Source organism: Triturus cristatus, chromosome 11 (genome assembly GCF_964204655.1).
Source record: "Triturus cristatus chromosome 11, aTriCri1.1, whole genome shotgun sequence".
Taxonomy (NCBI): Eukaryota; Metazoa; Chordata; class Amphibia; order Caudata; family Salamandridae; genus Triturus; species Triturus cristatus.
Genome location: NC_140594.1, coordinates 994325460 through 994348961, shown reverse-complemented (window position 1 = coordinate 994348961; position 23502 = coordinate 994325460). Strand labels below are relative to the sequence as shown.

At 44.6% G+C, this 23502-nt stretch overlaps 1 protein-coding gene across 1 annotated transcript in view; it reads left to right on the top strand.

Annotated features, from left to right (window-relative positions):
• The window catches only part of ANKUB1 (ankyrin repeat and ubiquitin domain containing 1), a 97207-nt gene extending 77710 nt beyond the window's left edge, over positions 1–19497 (top strand). Inside the window, exons 5-6 of the mRNA XM_085635092.1 lie at positions 321–1223; positions 18621–19497. Coding sequence (XP_085491218.1) covers positions 321–1223; positions 18621–18705 — 988 coding nt within the window. The 3' untranslated portion in view covers positions 18706–19497. The remainder of the gene's footprint in view (positions 1–320; positions 1224–18620) is intronic.
• The last annotated feature ends 4005 nt before the right edge of the window (positions 19498–23502 follow it).

Sequence of the window (23502 nt, the reverse complement as noted above, 5' to 3'; positions counted from 1 at the left end):
ATAATCCTGCATACTGTATGTTTTGCGGACAATATGCACCGGTAGGGTTAAGAGTGTTACGCGTTAGTCATAAGGGATTGTGCATGAGTGTCAAAAACATAGTAAATTATGCATTGTATCCTTCACATCCCTTTTTGACTGAAGCCATTTATCTTCATTGTTGTCCAAAGTGTGTTATATGTCACAGTAAAATCAGTCAAATGATAATACAAATAATAACACTTGGCACTTCATGGAGGTGAAATTCTCTATAGATGTGGTGCTTTCTTTCATATAATTCCAATTCTAGAGGGCTATAATTTATTGTGTGTTTATTGTAGGTATCAACAAAGAGTGGCCCTTTATATAGCCGCCTTTTTTGGCCACCTGGACCTTGCTGAGTGCATGCTGCAGCAGGGAGCGAGGGCAGATGAATCTGTTGGTGGTCACCCTTATCGCGAATGGTGTTCTGAAACTGACCATCCAGCCCTAAGCAAATGTCCTGTTCACGCAGCAGCAGAAGCTGGCCAACTCTTAATTCTGAAAGCCTTTGTCACCTACAACGTGGCATGTCTGGAACGCGAAGACGCCCAGGGTAAATCGCCACTGAAAATATGCATTGAACAGAGGCACAAAGACTGTGTGCGGTATTTGATCATGAAGATTTGGTCAGTGGTTTCTTTTCCAAAGCTATCAATTCCCATGAAAATCTATGTTAAACTAAAGAAATGGCTGGACAGGGCTCAGAAGTGCATCTTGGCCAGGAAATATCCACACCAGGCTTCTGGTTTCCGAACACGTGTTGGAGACTTGGTTGTTGTGGATGGTTTCACAGAGCCAAAAATGACCTCCCAGCGATTTTTCACAGCAAAGAAAAAGAGAATATCCAGCAATTGGGCTAGTATGGATGATGGGATCTTCCAAGGCAAAGAGTGTGTGGGCCAGACATATCTAACAAGGAAGAAGAGCTGGCAGAGCCTTAAGCTGCCATCAGTGAGGCATCCCAAGAAAAAAACATCATCTCTGCAAAAGAAGGAGGTCAGGATAGGGGCGATGTCTGAGGGTGAACGTAATATGTGGACAGGTCGGGTTCCTCTTCCTCCAATTGCAAGCAGTCTGCACCCACCATTTTACTACACCGAGCCTCGGGCTGCACTACTCATCAACACCTCCCTGGAGTCCTTCTTGGAGCACAGTGGCAGAACCTCACGAGAGAACGCAATCTACTGTTTGGCGCTTGCCAGGTACAATATTAACCATTAGAGAATTATTTGTGTTTATGAATTTATTTGTTAGATTTGTTTTTAGGCCAGCATTTGTTTAGATATATTTTTGAGGAGGGATCAAACAGGCCACAATTGAGTTGCCTCATATGTGACACATATTGGTTTATAGCAGCAATAGTGGTTCAAGTAGCAACTATACTGGTGAGTGTATGAAATATATTTGAAGTGCACCTTTGTATTTTTGTCTTCATATTACCTCTGGATGTTTTCGTTTTATTTAGCGAATGGATTCCTACCAAGAATTTGTCTGAACCTTTCCTTTAAATAGACGCTATTGAGGTTGGTTTTTGTGTATTTGTGTATGTTGCACATTATATTAGTTTTCAAACACAATGCTGGTTGGTATACAACAACATTGGTCTGCAATATCAAGAGGGTAAGAAATGCATGGGTAAACTATTGGTTCACAAGGATGGTACAAACCAATAATTGGCACACGTGAGCCAACCACATTTTGGCTTATTTGGCCCCTAATACTTCTGAGTTCACGATGAATCTGAATACCGAACTCAGAGGTTGACTGTGGCCTTATTTCTAAAAAATGTAGGAATTATTTAGTGCAATAATCCAACCAAACCAACATTTTCGCCAACAATGATAAGCTCAATCGTATAGTTCCATTCAAACTAAATGCATTTATTCAAAAGTAGAATTCAGTCAGTTCTTGAGAAATGATGATATAGTGCAACAAATATTAACAAAGTGAAATGTGTGTATACAGTGAATTGGCTGATTCGACACTATTTACAGGAGAGGGCATGGTTCTGTAATCTAACTGTATAAAGGTTAATAGCGTTTCAACCGCTTATATTATTTGAAGATCATCATCAAGGTTAACTGCATTTGCCAGACATTCTGCTCCATTGTACCGTTATCCATTCACTGAAGGTGGTGCACACTGTAGCAGAGATGCCCATGCTTAGCTCCTTGTCTCCCATTGAGTGAGGTAGCCCAAACTGGTGTCCTGCCTCCTCACCCCATTTTTGGTTTTCGGTGTGCCCGATGCTCAAACCCCTGTTGTCCTGCCTTACCCAGCGTGGCTATGCTCTCTTCTCCATCTGTACAAATAGATTGGGCATCCTTTGAGCAAGCACCACTGGCCCTGTCCATACGTCCTTTCGTGCTTCTATTGTTTAGTGACGAGGCGCATGGCTGTTCTCTACCAGACCTCGCCTTGTTCATTCATTTTTTAAGGCCTTTCTACTGGCCTATTTGTGCTCCCATTATTTGTGGTGGGGCTCCTGCATTTCTCCCCCTCCTTGAGGGTGAGTGGTGGGGTTGGCAACATGTTTAATCTCCTCTGGCCTGTCCAGCAGATGACACCCTCTTGGACCTTTACTCGGTCCTTGGAGCAGCAGGCCCACTGTTGTCCCATGGCCATCTACTGCATTTGCGTACCTCTCACACGGAGCACACACTGCCTCCATCTCCTTCCACACAGAGAGAAAAAGTGCTCCCTCTGAGCATGTGTGGGCATTTAGTGTGCTCTCTGCGCTGGCTGTGTGGCTGACGGCCACCAGCATACCTGCAGCAGGCCACACACCCCGAACTGCATACCTGCCAATTCACATGATGCAGAAAAAACGTTTTCCAAGGCTTTGAACTGCCGACGTCCATTAAGGAGTGTGAAAACACATTGGTACCAGCCAGCCGCAGCAAGCCTGGCAAGCTTTTTGTTTGAGGGGTGGAGGAGTGGGCTTGGGGGCAGGGTGGGATTCAAAAGTGCCTCTTAAGTACTTCTCAGCACCAGGCCCGCCCCCTCCAAGACACGCCCCCTTTTCAGGTGGTGAGCTCTTACTTTTAGTTGACAAGTAGGACACCAAGTCTGCTCTTTCTCATGAGCTGCTCATTCACAAGCCCCTCTCAGTGTGTGGGAGGAAGCATAAACACTCAGCAAAGAGAGAGACAAGTGTCAATGAACTTCTGCAATATATATTTGCTTGTTTAAAAAAACTTAGCTAGCTCCCACCACCGAAAACCGGGACAGAAGGGGTTTGGAGCCATGGTCGTGCAAACCTATTACATTTGTGACTGTTTTATAAATGTCCCAGGCACATTACAGTGCAATTGATGAGAGCTTAACTTGATAGAATCTGCTTACAATGTTGTCTGCTCAGCAGATTTCTGACACCATACGGACCTTCATAAGAGACAAAGTCCAGACCAACGCGACCAACGCCAAGGAACTGTTCAACGTCATACAGCAGTTTGCGAAACCCCACTGCGAAGCCACGGACGTCACACACTCCCAGGAACTCTGCAACAAGCTCAGCTCCTTCTTCCATCAGAAGATCAAGGTCCTCTACGACAACTTCAGCAAACCAGCGCCAGACACCACCACCCTACCCACTGCTGCGGATAAGCCGACCATCACATCCTGGGATCAAGCCACCGTCGAACTCATCACTGCGACCATGAAGAAAACACACTCAGGAGCCCCAAAGGACCCCTGCCCACCGCACATCTTCCACAGGGCCGCCGTCGTCTTCGCACCCAAACTAGGACGGACCATCAACTCCTCCCTCAGATCCGGCATCTGCCGAGATGACTAGAAACGGGCGGAGGTGAAACACCTCCTCAAGAAACCAACGGCCGACCCCACCGACCTGAAAATCTACCTGCCTATCTCTCTCCTCCCCTTCGCGGCCAAAGTCACCGTGAGACTCGTAAACGCCCAGCTGACCACCTTCATCGAAGAGAACTCCATCCTAGACGCCTCCCAGTCTGGATTCCGCAACTAGACCGCCCTCCTGGCTGCCACAGACGACATCTGCATGCTACTTGACCAGGGACACATTGCGGCCCTCATCCTTCTAGATCTCTCCGCAGCATTCGACACCGTCTCACATCGCACGCTCACAGCCAGACTTCACAATGCAGGGATACAAGGAGCCGCCCTCGACTGGATCCAATCCTTCCTCTCTGGCAGAACCCAGAGTATTTGACTCCTACCCTTCCTCTCCGAACCAAAGAAAATCAACTGCGGTACCCCAGGGATCATCACTCAGCTCCACGCTCTTCAACATCCACATGGCCCTCCCCGCCATCGCCAGACAGCATGGGCTCAGCATCGTATCCTACGCCGACGACACCCAGCTCATACTTTCACTCACGAAGAATCCCGAAGACACCAGACTCTGCTTCCAGGAAGGAATGAAGAACGTGGCAGCCTGGATGAAAGACAGCTGCTTGAAGCTCAACTCGGAGAAGACCGTGGTCCTCATCCTCAGACCCTGCACCTCTGCCTGGGACAACACCTGGTGGCCCACCGCCCTCGGGAGCCCACCTACCCCTACAGACCACGCCCGGAACCTCGGTATCATCCTGGACTCCTCCCTCTCCATGAACCGCCAGATCAACGCCGTCGCTTCCACTAGCTTCAACTGCCTTTGCATCCTTTGTAAGACCTTCAAATGGATCCCCCCACCTGCAGAAGGACCGTCACTCACGCACTCATAACCAGCAGGCTGGACTACGGCAACGCTATCTGTGCCGGAATCAACAGAACTCTGCCACACAAACTCCAAACAATCCAGAACGCCGCAGCCAGACTCGTCCTCGGGACACCGCGTCACAAGCACATGACCCAACACATATGAGGCCTCCACTGGCCCCCCCGTCGAGAAGAGGGTCCCCTTCAAACTCCTCACCCATGCCTACAAATCCCTCAACAACATCGGACCCAAATACCTCAACAAGAGAGTATCCTTCCACGTACCCATGAGGAACCTCCCCTCTGGCGACCTCGCCCTGGCAGAGGTCCCCCGCATCCGCAGAAACAGAACCGGTGGGAGAGCTTTCTCCTACATCGCAGCCAAGACCTAGAACAAGCTCCCTGTGAACATCGATTGCTCCCCAACCCTGCACGCGTTCAGGAAGGACCTACAGACCTGGCTCTTCGACTGATCCGGAGCTGCTTCCCCCCCACCCCCAGCACCTTGAGACCTTCACGGGTGAGTAGCGCGCACTACAAACCCCTGATTGATTGATTGAGAATGCAGCTGAGGACACCTAAAAAGTTACAATTTTCTCTCTAAATTGGCCCTTCCCATTTTATTTGCACTGATAAAGCCCCATTACCATCATATTTTCAAGAAGTGAGCCTCACCTCCCCATACATGCAAATATACATATTATGTGCAATACTCAATTTACAAAACAGAAACAAACGTGGTGTTTAGGATTTAAATGGGTCCAAGGTACGGTATTAATGGCAGCTGGATCTTTCTTCATAGCATAAAAATATAATCCAATCCTAATATACTTTGGGGGCGCATAAGTCTCTTTAATTTGCTAGTGTTTTTTTACAGATAAATCAAGGCAGACAAAATGTATCTGAATTACTAAGATGAACTATTTACACAATTTTATGGAATTATTTTAGGTGGAATGGCGAAGCTAAAATCAGTTCTTCGTGCTTTTGGAGCTGCCCACATTTTAACGCATGCCCGTGACTGATAAAATATTGCCGAATGCATTTGTTAATTAATGAACTGAGTTCTACACATGGCATCACTGTTTTAATTGTAAGGATTTTTATTAATCAAACAAGAAATAATTTTACTTACTTACTGCATTTGTTCATTGGCAATGAACATCTTAAAATTATGAAAATATCTAGGAATATTTGCCTCTATAAAATGACTCTAACCTTAATGACACATAGCGACTCTGGGTAATGGACTACAGATCCTACACCCAGATAAAACATGCGGAGGCAGACAGGTCAGGTTACCACAAGATGCACCCCACCCCCCCAATACACAAAATAGCTACGCCTGGAGGAAATACAGTGAACTCACAGCAGGAAAAAAATGATGCATTCTGTGTATACTATGAGACACTATACCGAGGCCCGCTAGGAATAACGAGCGAACCCACGGTTGTCTTCCTGGGCGACCTAATCTACCCCCAACTCACACGTGCGGCCCAGGATGACTTGTCAATTCCTATCACCAGATCTGAAATTAAAGAGGCCACCCCGAAATTACCCCGCAATAAGGCCCCAGGCCTTGATGGCCTACCAATGGAGTTTTTTGACACATTCACAGACAAACTGATCCCCCACCTTGAACGGTGATATCACAAAACCCTCGATACGGGAAACAACCCTCTCTTTATCATGCAGGCCCTGGTTGTGTTTCTCCCTAAACCGGGCAGAGCACCCACGGATATCTCGGGGTACCGTCCACTGTCGCTCCTCGCCACAGAATACAAGATACTAAGCAAGATATTGGCCCGCCGGTTACTCCACTACCTACCAAAATTAATCCACACGGACCAATGCGACTTTGTCCCAGCCAACAGTACATCCCTGAACATTAGATGTACCATATCATTGAGGCCACTCCACAAGCACGCCCGAACGCCAGGTGCATCTCCCTGGGCCTGCGACAGGTCTTCGATACCCTCAAATTGGAATAAATGGTAAAGGCCATGGAAAAGTTTGGCATTCCACCCGGATACCTGAAATCGGTTAAACTCCTGTATACGGCCCCCACGGCGCGTGTCCGCACCAAAGTCCACATTTATCCAGTGGGCAGGGGCACACACCAGGTCTGTCTCCCAGCCACCACTGCTCTATGTGCTGGCGCTTGAACCTCTTGCTATCAAATTGCAGAGGGAAGCAGAGCCGATACGAATCCGAGTGGGAAACACTACGCAAGTGTTGTCAGCATATGCAGATGACATCATAGCATATACCCATGGTCTGACTAGGGACATAGAGCCGATGTCAAACATTTTTCAGCAATTTGAACATATCTCGGGTCTCACCATAAATGAGACAAAATCTCAGGCATTCTTCTTTCACCCTGGAGAGCATCCGGAAACTATCAAGTTTGGCCAGCTCTCTCTTTCAGTGGCCAAAAACACATTCAAATACTTAGCCATTCAAATTTATAGGGCCCGCAGGATACTGGAGGGCAACCTGATCAGAGCAGTGAGGGCATTACACTCCCAGACTGCCTTCTGGACCTTGCTACCGCTCTCTGCTATGGGCTGTATAGCCATCTCTAAGATGGTCGTACTCCCATGCCTGCGGTACTTCTTTACAAACCTGCCAGTATTGATTCCTGCCTCTCTTTTTAAAACACCAGACACACTTCTATCGGACCTCATTTGGGGTAATGGCGGCCAAAGGGTGGGACTAACCAAACTACATCTGGAGCCGGACAGAGGGGGGCTCAGTGTGCCGGATTTCCACGCCTACTGTTTTGCAAGCCAATTTCAATTGCTATCGTACTGGCTTCCGGGGCGCAACCTAAACAAATTGGGTTACACTGTGCAAGCCATTAACTGAGGTACCCTGCATACCCTACTACTACCCTGGAGCACGATCCCCACAAGAGCCCCATTGCTTTTACTTATAGCACTCTCATATTGGAAAAAGGCATTGCAATACATGCACCAGCGCCTCCCATACGCCAATAACACTCCCCTATTAGGAATCTCCACACCCACTGGCTTAATTACTAAACGGAGCATACTCATCTGGTCTGGAGAGGGGGTGACCACAGTAGGGACGCTGTTCGCTAATGGCGTCCTGATGGACCATGAGAACTTTGCTCGGGAACATGGAGTTTCGCGCACTCTCTTTATGTTACTTGCCGCCATGACCCAATACATGAGGAAACACTGGGCACCAGACAAGGAAGAACCCCAACACACAAGCTCATACACGTGGTGTACTTAATGGGTGAAGGGCGCCACCTAATAAAATGGTTATACAAGGGAACCCGGGGCACACACAGGAACCTCCCTCACTGGACTACGTGACAAATGGGCTAGAGACCTGTAGAAGGAGCTGGCAGATAAGGAATGGGCCACCCTCTTAGAATATCCCAAAAAGGTGTCACGCAACGCCAAATGTAAATTATTACAGTATATGATCCTCCACAGGGCCTACCTCACCCCGCACCGCTTACAGAGCATTAATCCAAATACACAGTTCCACTGCCCCAGATGCCAGGCAGAAGAGGGAGACATCTTGCACATGCTATGGTCCTGCCCATGCCTTAGAGGGTTCTGGTCGGAGTCACACAAATCATAGGAAACATTTCAGGACTCACCACAGGGGACAGAGCCAAAAGCTGCATCGCCATCCTAAGTGGCAGAAAGTGCAGCTTCACTTCACTGACCTAGCCTTACTCATAGCAAAACGCTCTATTACATACAATGCGATGGAAATCGGCCCGCCCCCCAACAGTTTACACCTGGCATGGGGAGGTGGTTCGCTGGGCTGGAGCAGAAAGCGCAGTCATTAGACGAGAGGAGTATCGGCGACTGTGAAAAACACCGATCTCCATGGACTGGGACCTCTAGTTGGAAGCATTTAAAGCCATTGAACCTCTCCATCCCTTACAACACACGCACATAAGAGAGGTATCTCCGCATAACACTAAATGGAGCATTCCCATCTAGCATTAAGACCGACGCACAATGCCATACCCTGCCAATTACGGGCCCCTATATGTAAATGTAAATGTACAGATATTTTATATAGCGCAAATCACCAACCGGTCTCTAAGCGCTTGCTTAGGGAACCCTTCCTGGTATTCCCCTGTGAGATAACCCAGCAGGGCATCCACAAGGTGAAAGCCAGGCATCCCACCGCGAGGGGCCATTGTGGAGATTAAGCAAGCTATTGCCCAGAGTCGCAGAGTGTGAACCCATGAATCGAGTATGCACTGGAGCGAGAATTATCGAGTCCATGGACAATTTATGGACTCAAGACCCAGCCGAGCCGGGAATTGAACCCTGGTCCCAGGCTGACCTCTGCTTCCAGGTATATGTCGCATTAAGGCAACTGAGACAGAACCACACATCAGCATCATCCAAACCAGGGGTGAGCCAGATCAGAGGGTGGGGGAGGGAGGGATGGGAACGTTCTGTTGTCCCTTTGACCTTATCTCTAGATATATTAAGCCAGCACCAATGGAGGAAACACACAGTCTGATAAAATTGTCAACTTATGTAAAGATAACAATCACCTATCGGCTGTAACTTGTTGGTATTCAATCACTGAATCTCAAAATGCTTTTTCTAACTTATCTCTGTACCAACTGTACCAATGCTTGAACAAGGCTCGACAAAATTTAAAATCAATAAATTGTGTCTTTAAAAATAAAGAAATCTTAATGACACTTTATGTGAGGGCATGTCAGAAAGTCACATTGTTTGATTCGGCCTCTGGAATTGACAGTGGGTCCAGTAACCCTGCCACTGGATCTAAGGGGAAATGATGGGTTCCACAAATGCCCCTATTCAGTTCCCCTGGACCTTTCATCTAATAAAAAAACACCCACAAACTCTTGGGGAAACTGAGGGGTGGAATGGCAGATTACCAGGTGAATCAGATATAGAATTACTAATTCAACAAGTAATCAAGGTGACCGAATCAGAGCCCGTGAGTGAAACAATTCTGGACACACAATTTTATTGACAAACATTTTGGACAACGCCCACATTTTATGGCAATTCCCAAGTACACAAATCAATAAATGCAACTATGAAAAATGAACAGCTTGCACAAGAATATGTGTTAAATGAGAGTGCTGTGTTAGATCTGTTCTATCGTTTATTTAATCAGGAGCTAAATTGTTCTATTTAAGAATATTAATTGCTCCCACATATTGGCCAGATCAGAAAGCACGCACTAAATTTTGTCTCCCCATAATTAGTTACTGGTAACCTTTGGAACATTACAGCTTAAACACCTATAGAACAGCAAACAAATGAGTGTTTTGGGGCATTTTCTTCAAATAAGTTTTTAAAAAACAGGTCCACAATGTGCATTTTGCAGTTGCATTTTCAAAATAAATCTCTAAAAAAACTTGGTTTTAAAAAAGGTTCTTAAGGGGAACTATACTATTTTCTAAAACTTCTGAGTCTACCACCAAATACAAGAGCATTATTCCTCTGCAGCAGTATGTCAATGATGTGCCCTTCAAGAAACCTGTGCATGACTGCAACACAGGATACACAGGAGAAATATAATTGTGAAACATCACTCAAGCAGTACTTCGTACCCTGATAGGCGCATGTTTCCATGCCAGTATCAAAATGCCCCAGTTAAATACACATTTGTACGTGTGTTGAGTGACTATGCTGTCATACATGGCTGCCCGCCCAATAGCTGCAACATATGGCGTGCAAAGAAGGGATCAAATTTCATTAAACAGTTGTAGCTATGCACATATCTGTGTGCATGGCTGCTTATAGTGGTAAAACGCCAGACATCCAATTGGAAGGGTAGCTCTATCTCCTGAATAAATTGTTAACTAGAAAAGTTGCAACACCACTTTTTCAAAGAACACATAATGAATATGGATAAATGCTAATATGAAGAGTAAACCCTAACTATTAAAAAATACAGCCAGAAGTTCTGAACGAAGACTACAGATCCGGGAGGCCTATTTACAAATAATGGTTCCAAAGTGTTAGTTGGTTTCGGTTGCCTGTATCACATATCACCATAGAGCAGTGGGCCACCCTCGATGTTGCACCTCCCCCTTGTCTTAATTTGTTAGTAAGTGTAATTTTACTGCATGCACTGAACCGAAGCACACGCTGCCCCCAAAGTGGATTCAAGCTAGCCTGGCTGATGACGGCTGATGAGCCAGAAACCGGTCCCAGGATGCTTGTTTCTGGTCCAGGAAAGACATGGCTTGGCAATTCGGGCTGGACTGTTCCCATGAGGCACAGGCTCAGACTGATTTGAATATGGCCATGTCTGAACTGGAGTGGCGGAGTGAGCTAAAGAATGATGATGGATTAAACCCAGATCTGTGACTGGGGGTGAGTGTCTGAAAAGTTTCAGCGCTCCGTCCATCATCTCTTTGTGTTTACCATAGAGCAGCGGGCCACCCCCGATGTTGCACCTCCCCCTTGTCTTAATTTGTCAGTAAGTGTAATTTTATGGCATGCACTGAACCGAAGCACCGCTGCCCCAAGGTGCGACCAAAAGGTCAGAAAAAATCCAAAGCACACAAGTTGTAGTGCACCGCAAGGTTAGAGTCCATTCATATACAAGTCCAATCCAAGTTGTGTATAGTCCAGTACGTCTTTATTTTCATTGGCGATTTCAAAATGTCAGCCAACACTTTTCGTTCACCTTACATGAATTTTGTCAGGGCAGTTAGAGTTGTATATCTATCAGCTATAGTATACACTTGTTGTGAAACCCTGTCCCTTAATTGCATTGAATTAACATATCTCCTGCTGATGTAAGTAATTCAGCTGGGGTCGCCTATTGGGCCTTCATCTTTGGCACCATAATCTGTGTCTTGCACCATTTATATCTCTTGGCACACCTCCACACGTTCTGTTTGTAACGCTTACCGCTTTCAATTGGCTGTGGTAAACCTGTCAGCCTTAGGGTGGGCTTTTCCCAAACTTTTTGTCTTCCTCCTTCATTTATTCAGTTTGCTTTTTTACTGGCATTAAGACTCTGTACACTTTACCACTGCTAATCAGTGCTGAAGAGTTTGTGCTCCCTCCTGTAACCATGGTAATATTAGCTTACCCTCAATTGGGATACTTAATTTACTTATAAGTCCCTAGTAAAGTGGTACAATATATACCAAGGACCTGTAAATTAAATTTTACTAGTGGGCCTGCTGCTCTGGTTGTGCCACCCACTCAAGTAGCCATTTAAACATTTCTCAGATCTTCCATTGCAGAGCCTGTGTGTGCAGTTTACAACTGACATTTCGACCTTGCAAAATAAACATTTTGCCAGGTCAAACCTTCCTTTTTAATACATATAAGCCACCCATACGGAAGGCCTTGGACAGCCCAGAGGGCAGGGTGGAATGTACTGAAAAAGTGGGACATGTACTTTTAAGTTTTACTTCTCCTGGTTATGAAAAACTCTTACATTCATTTTTTTCACTATTTCAAGGCTTATCGCGCCCATAGGATAACATCAGAGTTGCCTTATTACATTTTATATGTGTCATTTTCTAATGGGAAAGGATTACCATGTTCATGTTTGGTGTCTTTGGAATCACAATTTAAAATCCTAATTTATGGTGAAGTCAGATTCTAAATTGCAATTCTGGAAATGCAACTTTGAGAAAGTTATCTTCCCGTTTGTGAGTGGTTTACCACCGACTTGGAGTAGGTGGTAAACTGCTAGTGTTTTGTAGCATCAAATGCAGTCGCAAAACAATCACATTACATTGAGACTCACTATTAGGAAGGGATGCCCTTGGCATGCCCCTTCCAAATAGCGAGTCGCAAACCATATTTTGCGAGTCGGTAATAGGTTACCGACTCGCAAAATATGGTTTGTGCATAGGGCAGACCCAATTTTGCAGTTGCAAATGGGCCGAATTCCCGTTTGCGACCGCAAAAACGGTTGTACATCTGCCCCTAAAACATCAAGAACTCTGAGCATCACATCCTTTTATTGTAAACCTTGGAAACCTGTTTATTGTACTATTAAACTATGTATAAATTGGAAGGAGCTTTGCATTTCCCAAAGTAGTGCGGTTGGTCCATCGGGGCTCCCTTTCTCATTTCTGCCAATCTCTTAACCTGGGTTCATTGCTCTCTCATTTTTTCTGCCTTCCGGTGATGTGCCACAGTGATTCACACTATCGTCAGCCCATTTTTAAATAAATATTTACATTCAACCATTGTTATTAATACTTTATGTGGTTGTTTGAGGTACTAATTAGTTTTAGATGAGACTCCATTTATGGTCTCACTGTTTTTATTTTTGTTAGCGGGGAATAATTTGGAGTTTCAGTTCACTCGTTACTCGTAGATGGGGGTGTGGAGCAATGTGTGAGTACACCAATAAGACAGTTTGTAAATACAAGGCACAGCCTGCAGGTTGTTTCTTTTTTTATTTGTTTTAATTTTTGGTTTGCACATCGGGTGATTTTCTTTTAACCTCATTTGTAACGTACTCAGGACCACTGAATCACTTCAACCAGCGTTCTTCACCTCAACTAGTGTTCCTACCATATTCACTTGGCTCACAGAGCGATGGTTTTCACAATAGCGGACTTGCATGTATCATTCCTTTAATCCTTTCAGGTTTGGTGAACGCAAAATACGAGTGTGCCATCATGGCGGTTTGTTTATAGAACGCACAGCCGTCCAGTTGTTCCTTTGCTTTAACTTTTGCATACTCACTATGGGTGATTCTTGATCACTTTTGGATTTATTAAAGAGCAGTTTGTCATTAGGAGAGCAATAAAATCAGCAGATCTGAGTACACTACTTCTTGTGAATATGTCTTTGCCTTTTTATAAATTGTAATACACCATTTACCGTTTACATTGATGGTTGTGCGTGTGAAAAAAATCTACATTGGTAGTAGTGTCTATGTCTAAAAACACGGATACAGGAACATGTTAGAGCGATTAAGCACCTGGAAGTGAGATATTCAGTAGACATGCACATACAGTCAGTCCATCCCACCAATAATCAGGTTTGGTTTCATACAGTGGAACAAGTGGCCAACAATGAAAGGGGGGAAATAGAGAAATGGCATTAAGGCAAGCAGAAGCAAGGTGGATATTTCACCTGAGGGCTGTTGCAATGGGTTTAAATATGAACAATGAATTCCTTCATTTCCTGTGAAAGACATGCACCCATTTATAAATGGGATACAGAGAACATTGTGTAAATTTAGTAAACATATACTAATGGATTACGCAGGGATGGTTGATGGACTAAACATTTTTATATTTAACACATAGATGCGATCAATCTACACACCTATTCATTCCTCTTATGTTGGTATGTTATTCTGTCCCTTAATGATTTTTAATGGAATGATTTCAACATTCAGGTAACTGTTCTCTGACCACAGACGTGTGTCTTGTGTTTGTATACTCCTTTCAGTCAGATATCAGGTCTAGATACCTGTATACAATTGAAAGTGCTTTCACACCCCGTTTTTGATCACTGTCTCCTTTTGCGATACCATTCTATTGCTTTGTAGTTGGCTCTTCTTTACGTTTGTACACTTTCTCCCGATAACTTTACATTCCGTTTAGAATGTTGAAAGATGGCTGCTGCATCTTGATCTGCAGCTCATAACGATTTATCGCACATCAGTAGATGGGACATGTCATGTGATACTCTTTGTATATACCGCTACACTTTGGTTTGTGGAACGGACATGTTTTTTTGTTATGTTTCCCAAAGGAGATAAATATTACACCACATTCATTGCTTACACCATGACGTTGTGGATAGTGCTACATACATGTTTTTAATGAATGGATTTCTAGACTTGCTATTTTGGTTTAAAACAAGTTAACTTCTTCTACTGTATTTATTGTACCAATCCTCAGCTATATGAACATTCCAAAACATAAATCTGCCTCCTCGGTGCTCAAAGAGTTACACTGGTTACCAGTGAAAAGACGTGTTGAGTTCAAGGCTCTCTGTATAGCTTTTAAAGCTATCCATAGTACAGGACCTACCTTTTTCGGACAGAATTTGCAGCCATACATCCCAGCCCACTATCTCCTTTCAGTTCATGCCCATAACCTGGTAGATCCCAGGTTCAAAAAGTGTTCTTGGGGTGGAAGGAGCTTTCTGGTCGGTACGACCAGACTTTGGAGCTCGCTTCCTCTGAGATTAAAAGAAGAAACACACCTGTGGGCCTTCAGGAAGGCGTTAAAGATGTGGCTTTTTAATCTCTGATGTGGTTTTAAAATGGTCCAGTTTATCTTGTCTGTTGAGCTAGTGCCTTGACACCTTCGAGTGAATGTCTGCCGCTTTATAAATTTCTTTTTCATTTCATTTTATTTCATAAGATTTACTTGTTTACTTTACTACTCTCTTTATATGTTTAAAGATGGCGGTGGTTCTTCTTGTTGCAGCATATGACAGGTATGATATAATTTCAGTATATTAATAGGTGTTTAATATCTTGTTTTACTCAATGTTAAATCGTTATGATGTAAAAAGGCGAGATCACTCTAAGACATTTATTATGCTTTGTTTTACTTACGAGAAGCATTGTTTTTTGACATTTAAAGATGGTGGCCACACGTGATTCTTGATTCAACTTGCTCTACGTGTACCTCAGGTTGGTGGGTTACCCGTTCTATTAAAATGCCATGACAGAAGGGATAATTTTTCTCAACCGTGATACTGCGTATAAGGGACGCAACGCATGAGCTATTACACTCACTGGCAAGATGCCATTAGACAATGACCAGTATTCTTTTGGTAATCAGTATTTTTATTTGTTCGCTAGACGTAACTTTATTGGTCTATTATACTTTGTAGTCCTTTAAAACAAAAGACAGTAAGGGTTTAAGCTCCCTTGCTGGGTGCATCTTGGAGTCCTTGAATCTCTTACTATTATGGGCATGTAGCATGTTTCATATTCATTTTTATTCATTGTGTTTATTTCATGACAAACATGTTAGGTCTTTCTTCACTGTTATTACCTACTGCATTAAAGTACTATTTTGGATCTTTGTTTATCCCTGGTCGCCCGAGTGGGTCTGGAACTTTCAGGACTGTTTTACCTGCACCAGGCGTGCGGGCGGATATCATGGGTCCTTTTGAAATAATGAAGAGTTCTTAATCTACTAATACAAAGAGTTTTCTAGCCTCCCATCTTTTTTACTGAATACGTCCCTGCGCTACAGCTACATGGCACTTGATTCATAGGATAGTTTTTTAAACCTATGATTATGTGCTAACATGGTGCCTGATTGTTTACAGAACGTACAACTTTAGCTTGCCAGCGACCATTAGTCTCAGCTAACTTGCAAATGATTTGGCAAAAAATTGCTTGTGACATGAATTGTATGACTATATTCCTCATTTTAGGTTGTTCTTACCACAAAACAGGGTCGGGTAACCCCCTTTTTACTTGTAATGTAAGTTTTACGTTAGGGAGTGGAATTAATTAGTCAGCCACCCAGTCCAAGATGACAGGGATGTTACTCTGACATCCCGTCTTAACATGTTGTTATTTGAGGTGATCCATATATATAATGAAAGGCACTTGGGGCCCGATTACGATGTCGTTAGGAGAGGCTCCAAATGGGATTCGGTTTTGCAGAATCCGATTCGGAACCCTGGTTTCTAAACTAATCATACACATTTTCCAATGACCGATTACGATGCCCGAAAACTGTTCTAGCAGTCTGAATCCGTTCCAAAAGGCATTTGGACAGCCCTAGTCTTTCAGAGCTGATTTGTACAACTCAATGGAGAGGGTTTGTGGACGCGCTATTACGATGACCGATTTGGACAGCCATTCCGATTCGGTCTGCCTGAAACTAAACAGCTGTCGGAATCTGTCTTTGGGGGCCCGTTGTGGGCCCCCCTTCGCCCAGAGGCATCCGAATGGGGCCTGTGGGGTACAGCAAGTGACCCCTCTTCCCAAACATGCACAATGTGGCTGGCACCATGTGGTGCCTGCCACAGGGTGCTAGGTTTTCCCCAACCACCCGTTTTTTCAATTGGAGCCTGTGTTCTCGTTCGAAACACAGGCTCCCATTGAGATCAATGCAAGTCCGACCGTACGATGTTGGGAAGCATCGTAATTGGTCTTTCAGACTCGCAAGACCCGATTCGATTGGAAACGAGCCCGAGACCAATTCGTTCGGATCAGTTTCCTAACAACATCGTAATCGGGCCCTGGGTGTTTTAAACAAATTTCTACATTTGTTCAGATACTGTTTAGTGGGTTAATATAATTCAGTTGAAGTATTTTTGAATGTTCTGAATAGCCTTGTGGATTGAAGGATTTAATCACACTATACTGTTTTTTAATAATCACGTGCAGGCCAGCAAAAGGCTTTGGAGCACTTTGCCACATCTTGTAGCACAGGGTTATCTATTTATTGGTAACCGGCATAAAGATGCATTGTTACACCATGTAGCATAGGGGTTTTTCCCCGTTATTAGAATTTCGGTGCACTTGAGGTCTAAATTTATGGGCACGAATGGACCAAGAAGCGTTAAACCTGAAATTATACAAGTAGGAATAGTGTTTATCATGCACAGACATTCCTTAGCATTTCACTCCAAAAAAATATTTTGTCAATGTTCTTTTTTTGTTTATTTTAGTACCATAACTGGTCCCTAACTACATGGGGTGGGAATTGTGCACTCGGAGGCTATTGCTACAGGACATACAGGGTCCGGAACCTTGTGTTGTGGCAATCTTCATGTTAACTGCTATTATTATTTCACATTGATATAGAGAGAACAATTATCAAGGTGTAACTTGTTCATATAAGGACTAATGTTTTATCAGTACTTAGATCATTGCTCTCTTATGGATCTGTGATCTTGATTCTTGATATTTTGGTTTTATACACGTCACAGGGCAATGAAAGTATTCATTATTGAAGGCACTCCAGTGAAGGAAGATCTTAAAGTATTCCAAAGTTGAAACTTTTTCCTCCTTCTAACAAGAAAAGATTTACCTTATCATTACCTGACACAGAGGATACACTATTTAAAGGTGCGATTCAGTTGAATCATGTGGATTAAATATATTGAGGGCTATCCTGGATCCCCTGAGTTTTCAACCAGTCTTTATACTGTTTATTTAATTTACAAAAAATGCTTTATGTTTAGGTAAATGTACCTTTCCACCCTTCCCCTTAATTAATTTGATATTGAACAACATAAGGACTACCTAGTAGAATAGGTACACAAAGTGCCATTTAGCCAACATACTCTTGGTAAAAGTTATTTAATAAATTCAATGACCATTAAATTAATGCACAGTGAATATGGAAAAAAACATCTTGTGATAGAGTTTGCCTTACTTTTTTGAAACGTTATGATGCACAAATAATTTGATATGATGATTTAACGCATGTATGTTTTGTGACGTTTTATGTAAAGCCAATGCAATGTCAATGTTTATTTGGCATAATGATTTTAAATATTTGTATATATTATCTGTGTTTGGTAGCCACAAAGAAATCCTGTTTGGCGAAACGCATATGCTACTTTAAAATAAAATGAAGACGTTTTTATAGTGAGAATATCATGAATAAAGACATCTAATTTTAAGGAAACAGTCCTTTTGGGGTCTGGGCATCATATGTTCAATGTAATGTCTAAATGCCTTACTTTAAATTAACCTGTACATGATTACATAAAATGACAAAGGGTGTGTGCTAAATCATGTCTTGTTGTTGTTGATGGAGTTTCTTCAGGTGGAAGATTAAGATGACAGGTCTTCCAGATTTGTGCACCCCTGTATTTGTAGCTTAACCAGTGCCCATGATAGTGATAACTGTGATATTCTTTTGCCTCAGTCTCTCTTTGTAAATCAGTAATAATTTGTAGTCACGTGGAGCTGTGCATTTCTTAAAGAATAACACCATTATTATTTATTTCTAGTGAATTTAAAGAGAAGCCGTGGCTGCATCAACTTGGCATGGCAAGGATTCTTGCAAGGAAGACTGTCTGCAACCCTCTTTTCTGAAGAACCTGCATCCAAAGGAAATGTGCACTCTGTGACATAATTACAACAAGGTTAAATGGATAACATGTAGCAGACATTATTCAAAGTGATATGTTTCAAGATGGCCATACCAGGCACTGTCAGCACTCTTAAGGCCCAAAATAAATAGGACAAAATATACTCCTTTTTGATGAAGCATCAAATGAGACTGTACAAAATATCAATGAGTTTGTCACTTTATGTGATTATATATTTAAGTAGTGATTTTACCACCGTCAAGAAGACTTTGAGTACAGTGTTAGTAAACTATGATGAATAGTTGCTGGAATTTCTTAAAATATCACCACTGGCAATTTTGGGTAAAGCTACACTTATAAACATTATTGTTCTTTCAAAATGATTTATCTATATAACAGGTGCAGATTCTTTGAACATTGGTTCTTTAAACCCTGGCTGGCAAACTGTGCGAGAGTACTTGTTAGAGAAGAACACCTTGTGTGATGAGATGGGGGCTGGCTGGCCATGGTATGCCAAATGTTTTACTCTACTGGTGAATGGCTGTGAGGATGAGTCTCCAGCTAGATGTGACAGTTAATGCACCCCACTGTCAGGATACGATAGTAAGTGAAGGATACGAAACCTCAGGAGCGAAGAATGTTCTCACCACTCTCCTCAGGGCATGACCAGCCTCGACTTCAACTCGAGAACCGAGCACCTGCCCCAAGGGGAGGGAGGAGACAGCGAAGGACCACCAGGCTTCAGGGGGTGATTGTAGAAAGGTACAACTCCCAGGGGTGGGTATGGGACTCTCAGGACGGGGAATGTGCCTATAGAAAGAGAAAAGGAACAGCTGTTAAGTGAAAGGATATGGCCGGGACCCTTCTCTAACATCTACCCCCCCTCCCGCCTGTTCTTCCTAATCCTACAGCAGCTACCCCCCTCCCACCTAGGTTGTGTGCTCCCTCAGACTCACCGTGGTGCAATAAGCAATGGCGACAAAGTTAAACACAGTAGGAGCCTGGTTGGAGTCAGCAGACAAAGGAACCTCCACAGGAACGGCAGACAGGCTTAATGCAAGGCACATTGATTTCTGGTGAGGGGCGGGGATAGACTGGTGTTCTGCTTGGGTTTTCGGATCAGGTGGAACCCGCTCAACAGAGCCTTTCTAACCCAAACCAGAACGTTACCCCCTCCCTAGGGCCTTTTTACACCTAAATAACCACATATATATGTACCACCTAGGGACAGGGAATTCCTATTATATATATATATATATATCAAGACCTCACAGCCTCGCGATCTCAAACAGACCCAGGACTTCCTACCCAGACGGCAGCCTCAGCCTCGCGGTCTCAGACAGACCCAGGACTTCCTACCCAGACGGCAGCCTCAGCCTCACGGTCTCAGACAGACCCAGGACTTCCTACCCAGACGGCAGCCTCAGCCTCGCGGTCTCAGACAGACCCAGGACTTCCTACCCAGACGGCAGCCTCAGCCTCGCGGTCTCAGGCAGACCCAGGACCTCCTACCCAGACGGCAGCCTCAGCCTCGCGGTCTCAGACAGACCCAGGACTTCCTACCCAGACGGCAGCCTCAGCCTCGCGGTCTCAGACAGACCCAAGACTTCCTACCCAGACGGCAGCCTCAGCCTCGCGGTCTCAGACAGACCCAGGACTTCCTACCCAGACGGCAGCCTCAGCCTCGCGGTCTCAGACAGACCCAGGACTTCCTACCCAGACGGCAGCCTCAGCCTCGCGGTCTCAGACAGACCCAGGACTTCCTACCCAGACGGCAGCCTCAGCCTCGCGGTCTCAGACAGACCCAGGACTTCCTACCCAGACGGCAGCCTCAGCACGAGCTCATCCTATTATTACCATAATACACGACAGGGGAATCAGGGTTACCATGTATCAGATCACACAAAGACTATTAGTTGAGCACAACCTGTTCTTTAGTTCGAGGGGCTCTTTTCTCCCTCATTCAGTTACCACTTACCTGATCAGGATTAACATCTGTTCATGTCAAGTTGAATCTGACTAGAAGAATAGGCTATCCTCCTATACAAGGATACACAACACATGCTGACTCACAACAAGCTAAATACTTTATTTAATTGCTACATGCACACTCACAGAATACATCATATATACAACCTGCAAGGAAAGTAAAAGGTTAAGTTATACACTTCAATAAAAAGGGGTCGACATCACCTTAGTCGTATGTAGCCTGTGCTCAATGGTCATCTAGGTTCCCTTCTCGTCTGTGCCTCGGCTTCGCCTGGAAGTCACACCTCCGCAGTCGCGGATCTACTCCCTTCTCCCTCTCCGAGTCACTGGAACCTCTTCCTCATCGGCTACTCTCTCCTCTTTAGATTCAAGTTCATCATCTGTCTTCCCTGAAATAAGTAGTAGCTTTTCTGCTAACGGCCAGGTGCCGCCTATGGACTAGAAGCAAGTGCCAATATCTAACTCAGACTTTCACTAATATAGAGGTGCATTCTCTCATGGAAAATTCCAGCTCGAAACCTGCCGCCCACCAAATTCCTGTACCTCCCCGTGCCAAGGACACGTTCCCAGCCGGCCGGCCTGATGTAGTGTCTTCGGCAGGGGAAGAATACACTCCTTCGATAAGGGCCGGCCTGAACCGGTTCTCTCCGAGCGAATAACACCTCATAACTAAAATATCACCCTTCACCTAGAAATGTCCCAAGCTGCCGGGGCAGAAAGAAAGATGGAGTCTCTCCTGTCTGAGGCCTACCAGGCCTGAATTCAGCACGACTCCATGAAATACCCTCACTATAGGGCAGGTTATCCTTAATACTAACGAATCTATCCCCTAGGCTATGTATGTAAGCCCTGATCTATGGGGAGGAGCACAGGATCGTGTCAAAGTGTCTAATAAATAGGCTCTATTCACTACTCTAATCCTTAGACTTGGATGGAAAGAGACTGAAGTCATATTAATCGCTCTACAACACAAGAAGGCCGGGAAAATCGAGCAGTACAACTGGTCTGTGATCAGAAGTCTGTAATTCCTTGTAGAAGTGTACGTCCAGCACACGACCCTGGAAGCGTGCCAACTAGAAGTCCAATCACCCTGCACAGAGCTGTAGAGCCAGTAGCGGCTGTCAGAGGAGTGGGGGAGCGGGTAGAATAGTCGAGCACCCTACGGAGAGAGTAGCAGATGCAGGATTCGATGCTCGCGCCAGTATTAATGCGGCCCGCCTGATGCGTGAGGAAATATCAAGACGGCACACGGGGGGAGCCGAAAGGAGATCCAGCACAATGTTACTTTCCAAAAGTGTCTAAAGAAATCCCAATCTCCTCCGGGTCCAAGGAGGATTACGGAAAAGAAACTAGGACCAAGGGAAGTGAGGCTGCACACGGGGAAACGCGCAACAACCAAGGGGAACAGACGGGGTCAAGACAGGTTTGCAGCATACACTTGAAACACAAAGTCCAACAGCGATCAAAGAGTCCGAAGCACAGCTGCGGGAGGCGTGGTCCATCACAAGGAGGGATTGTCAAGCACCGGAATCACGTAGCGAGACGTTATTTAACCGTCTCGTCCATCAGGTGACCGCTGCGAGTGCACACAACCTCCTCCCCTTCCCACTGCCTTCTGGGACCTGTAGTTTACTGAATAAGGGATCGGGACCGTGACAGGGTTTTAAAGGGGGTTAACGGTGTAGGGGCCACAACCAGGTCTAAGGTGTAACACCCCACCACCATTGGAGTTCCCCTGCAAATGTACCCTATTGGGTCATTTTGAGAAATCAAAAACCATGTAACTCCCAAACTATGACTCTGAAGCTCTCCTGAGCCTTGTCAGTGACCTCTCAGACATCAGTCCTCCTCGCAACAGTCTCGAGGGAAAGACAGCACCCCTCCCCCCCCCCCCCCCCCCATTTTAGGTCTAGGCCCCTGACAGCGTAATTATAGATTGTGTGGTGCAAAAGCAGCATCAGCACAACTTCTACAACTCCTAATGATGCCATGTGGCCTCCTGTGTAAATCAATTCCAGTGATCTCAGGTAAGAGGGACCCCTTTTATGTTTATTGATTTTTTATAATGAAAGTTAATATCTACAAACATCATTTGAATTCTGATCAAGTAAATGATTGAGAATATTTTAACAATTCCAGTTGGAAAAATGATCACAATCATCTCCAGTGGTCCTGTTATTACAGTTACCTGTTGCTTGCCAAGTGGTCTGATGATCTGGGAACACTGCCTAAAGTATTGAAGGAAGTAAGACACCTTGGAATGACCATGGACTCCAAGCAATCAATGAATGCCCAAGTGGACAAACTAGCAAGATCAAGCTTTGTTACTATAAAAACTCCGCAACAAATCTTCCTTCATTTGGGATTTCCACAAAAGGTCCCGGCTACCATCTCCCTTGTTCTGTCCAAACTCGAATACGCAAATAGCCTCTACCACAGATCACCTGTAACGACCATGAAAAGACTATAACCGATTCAGACATCGGCTGCCAGAGTACTCCTACATATAAAACCACAAGACCACATCTCCCCTGCCTTGAAAGCCCTGCATTGGTTACCGATTGCCTGAAGATCCACGTTCAAGCTGCTTTGTATCACCCACAAAGTGATACATGGAACAGGACCGCTCTTCATCAGGAATAAAATCACTAAACAGATTCAACAAAGGAACCTCTGCTCTAGAGTGGCACCTTGCCTCAAACCCATATGTGCAAGAAAAAAAACATGGGTGGCACATCCTTCTCTGTTCAAGCAGCCAAACTATGGAACTCTTTACCCCCAACAGAAGATGCACGGCTAACCACCTTATCTT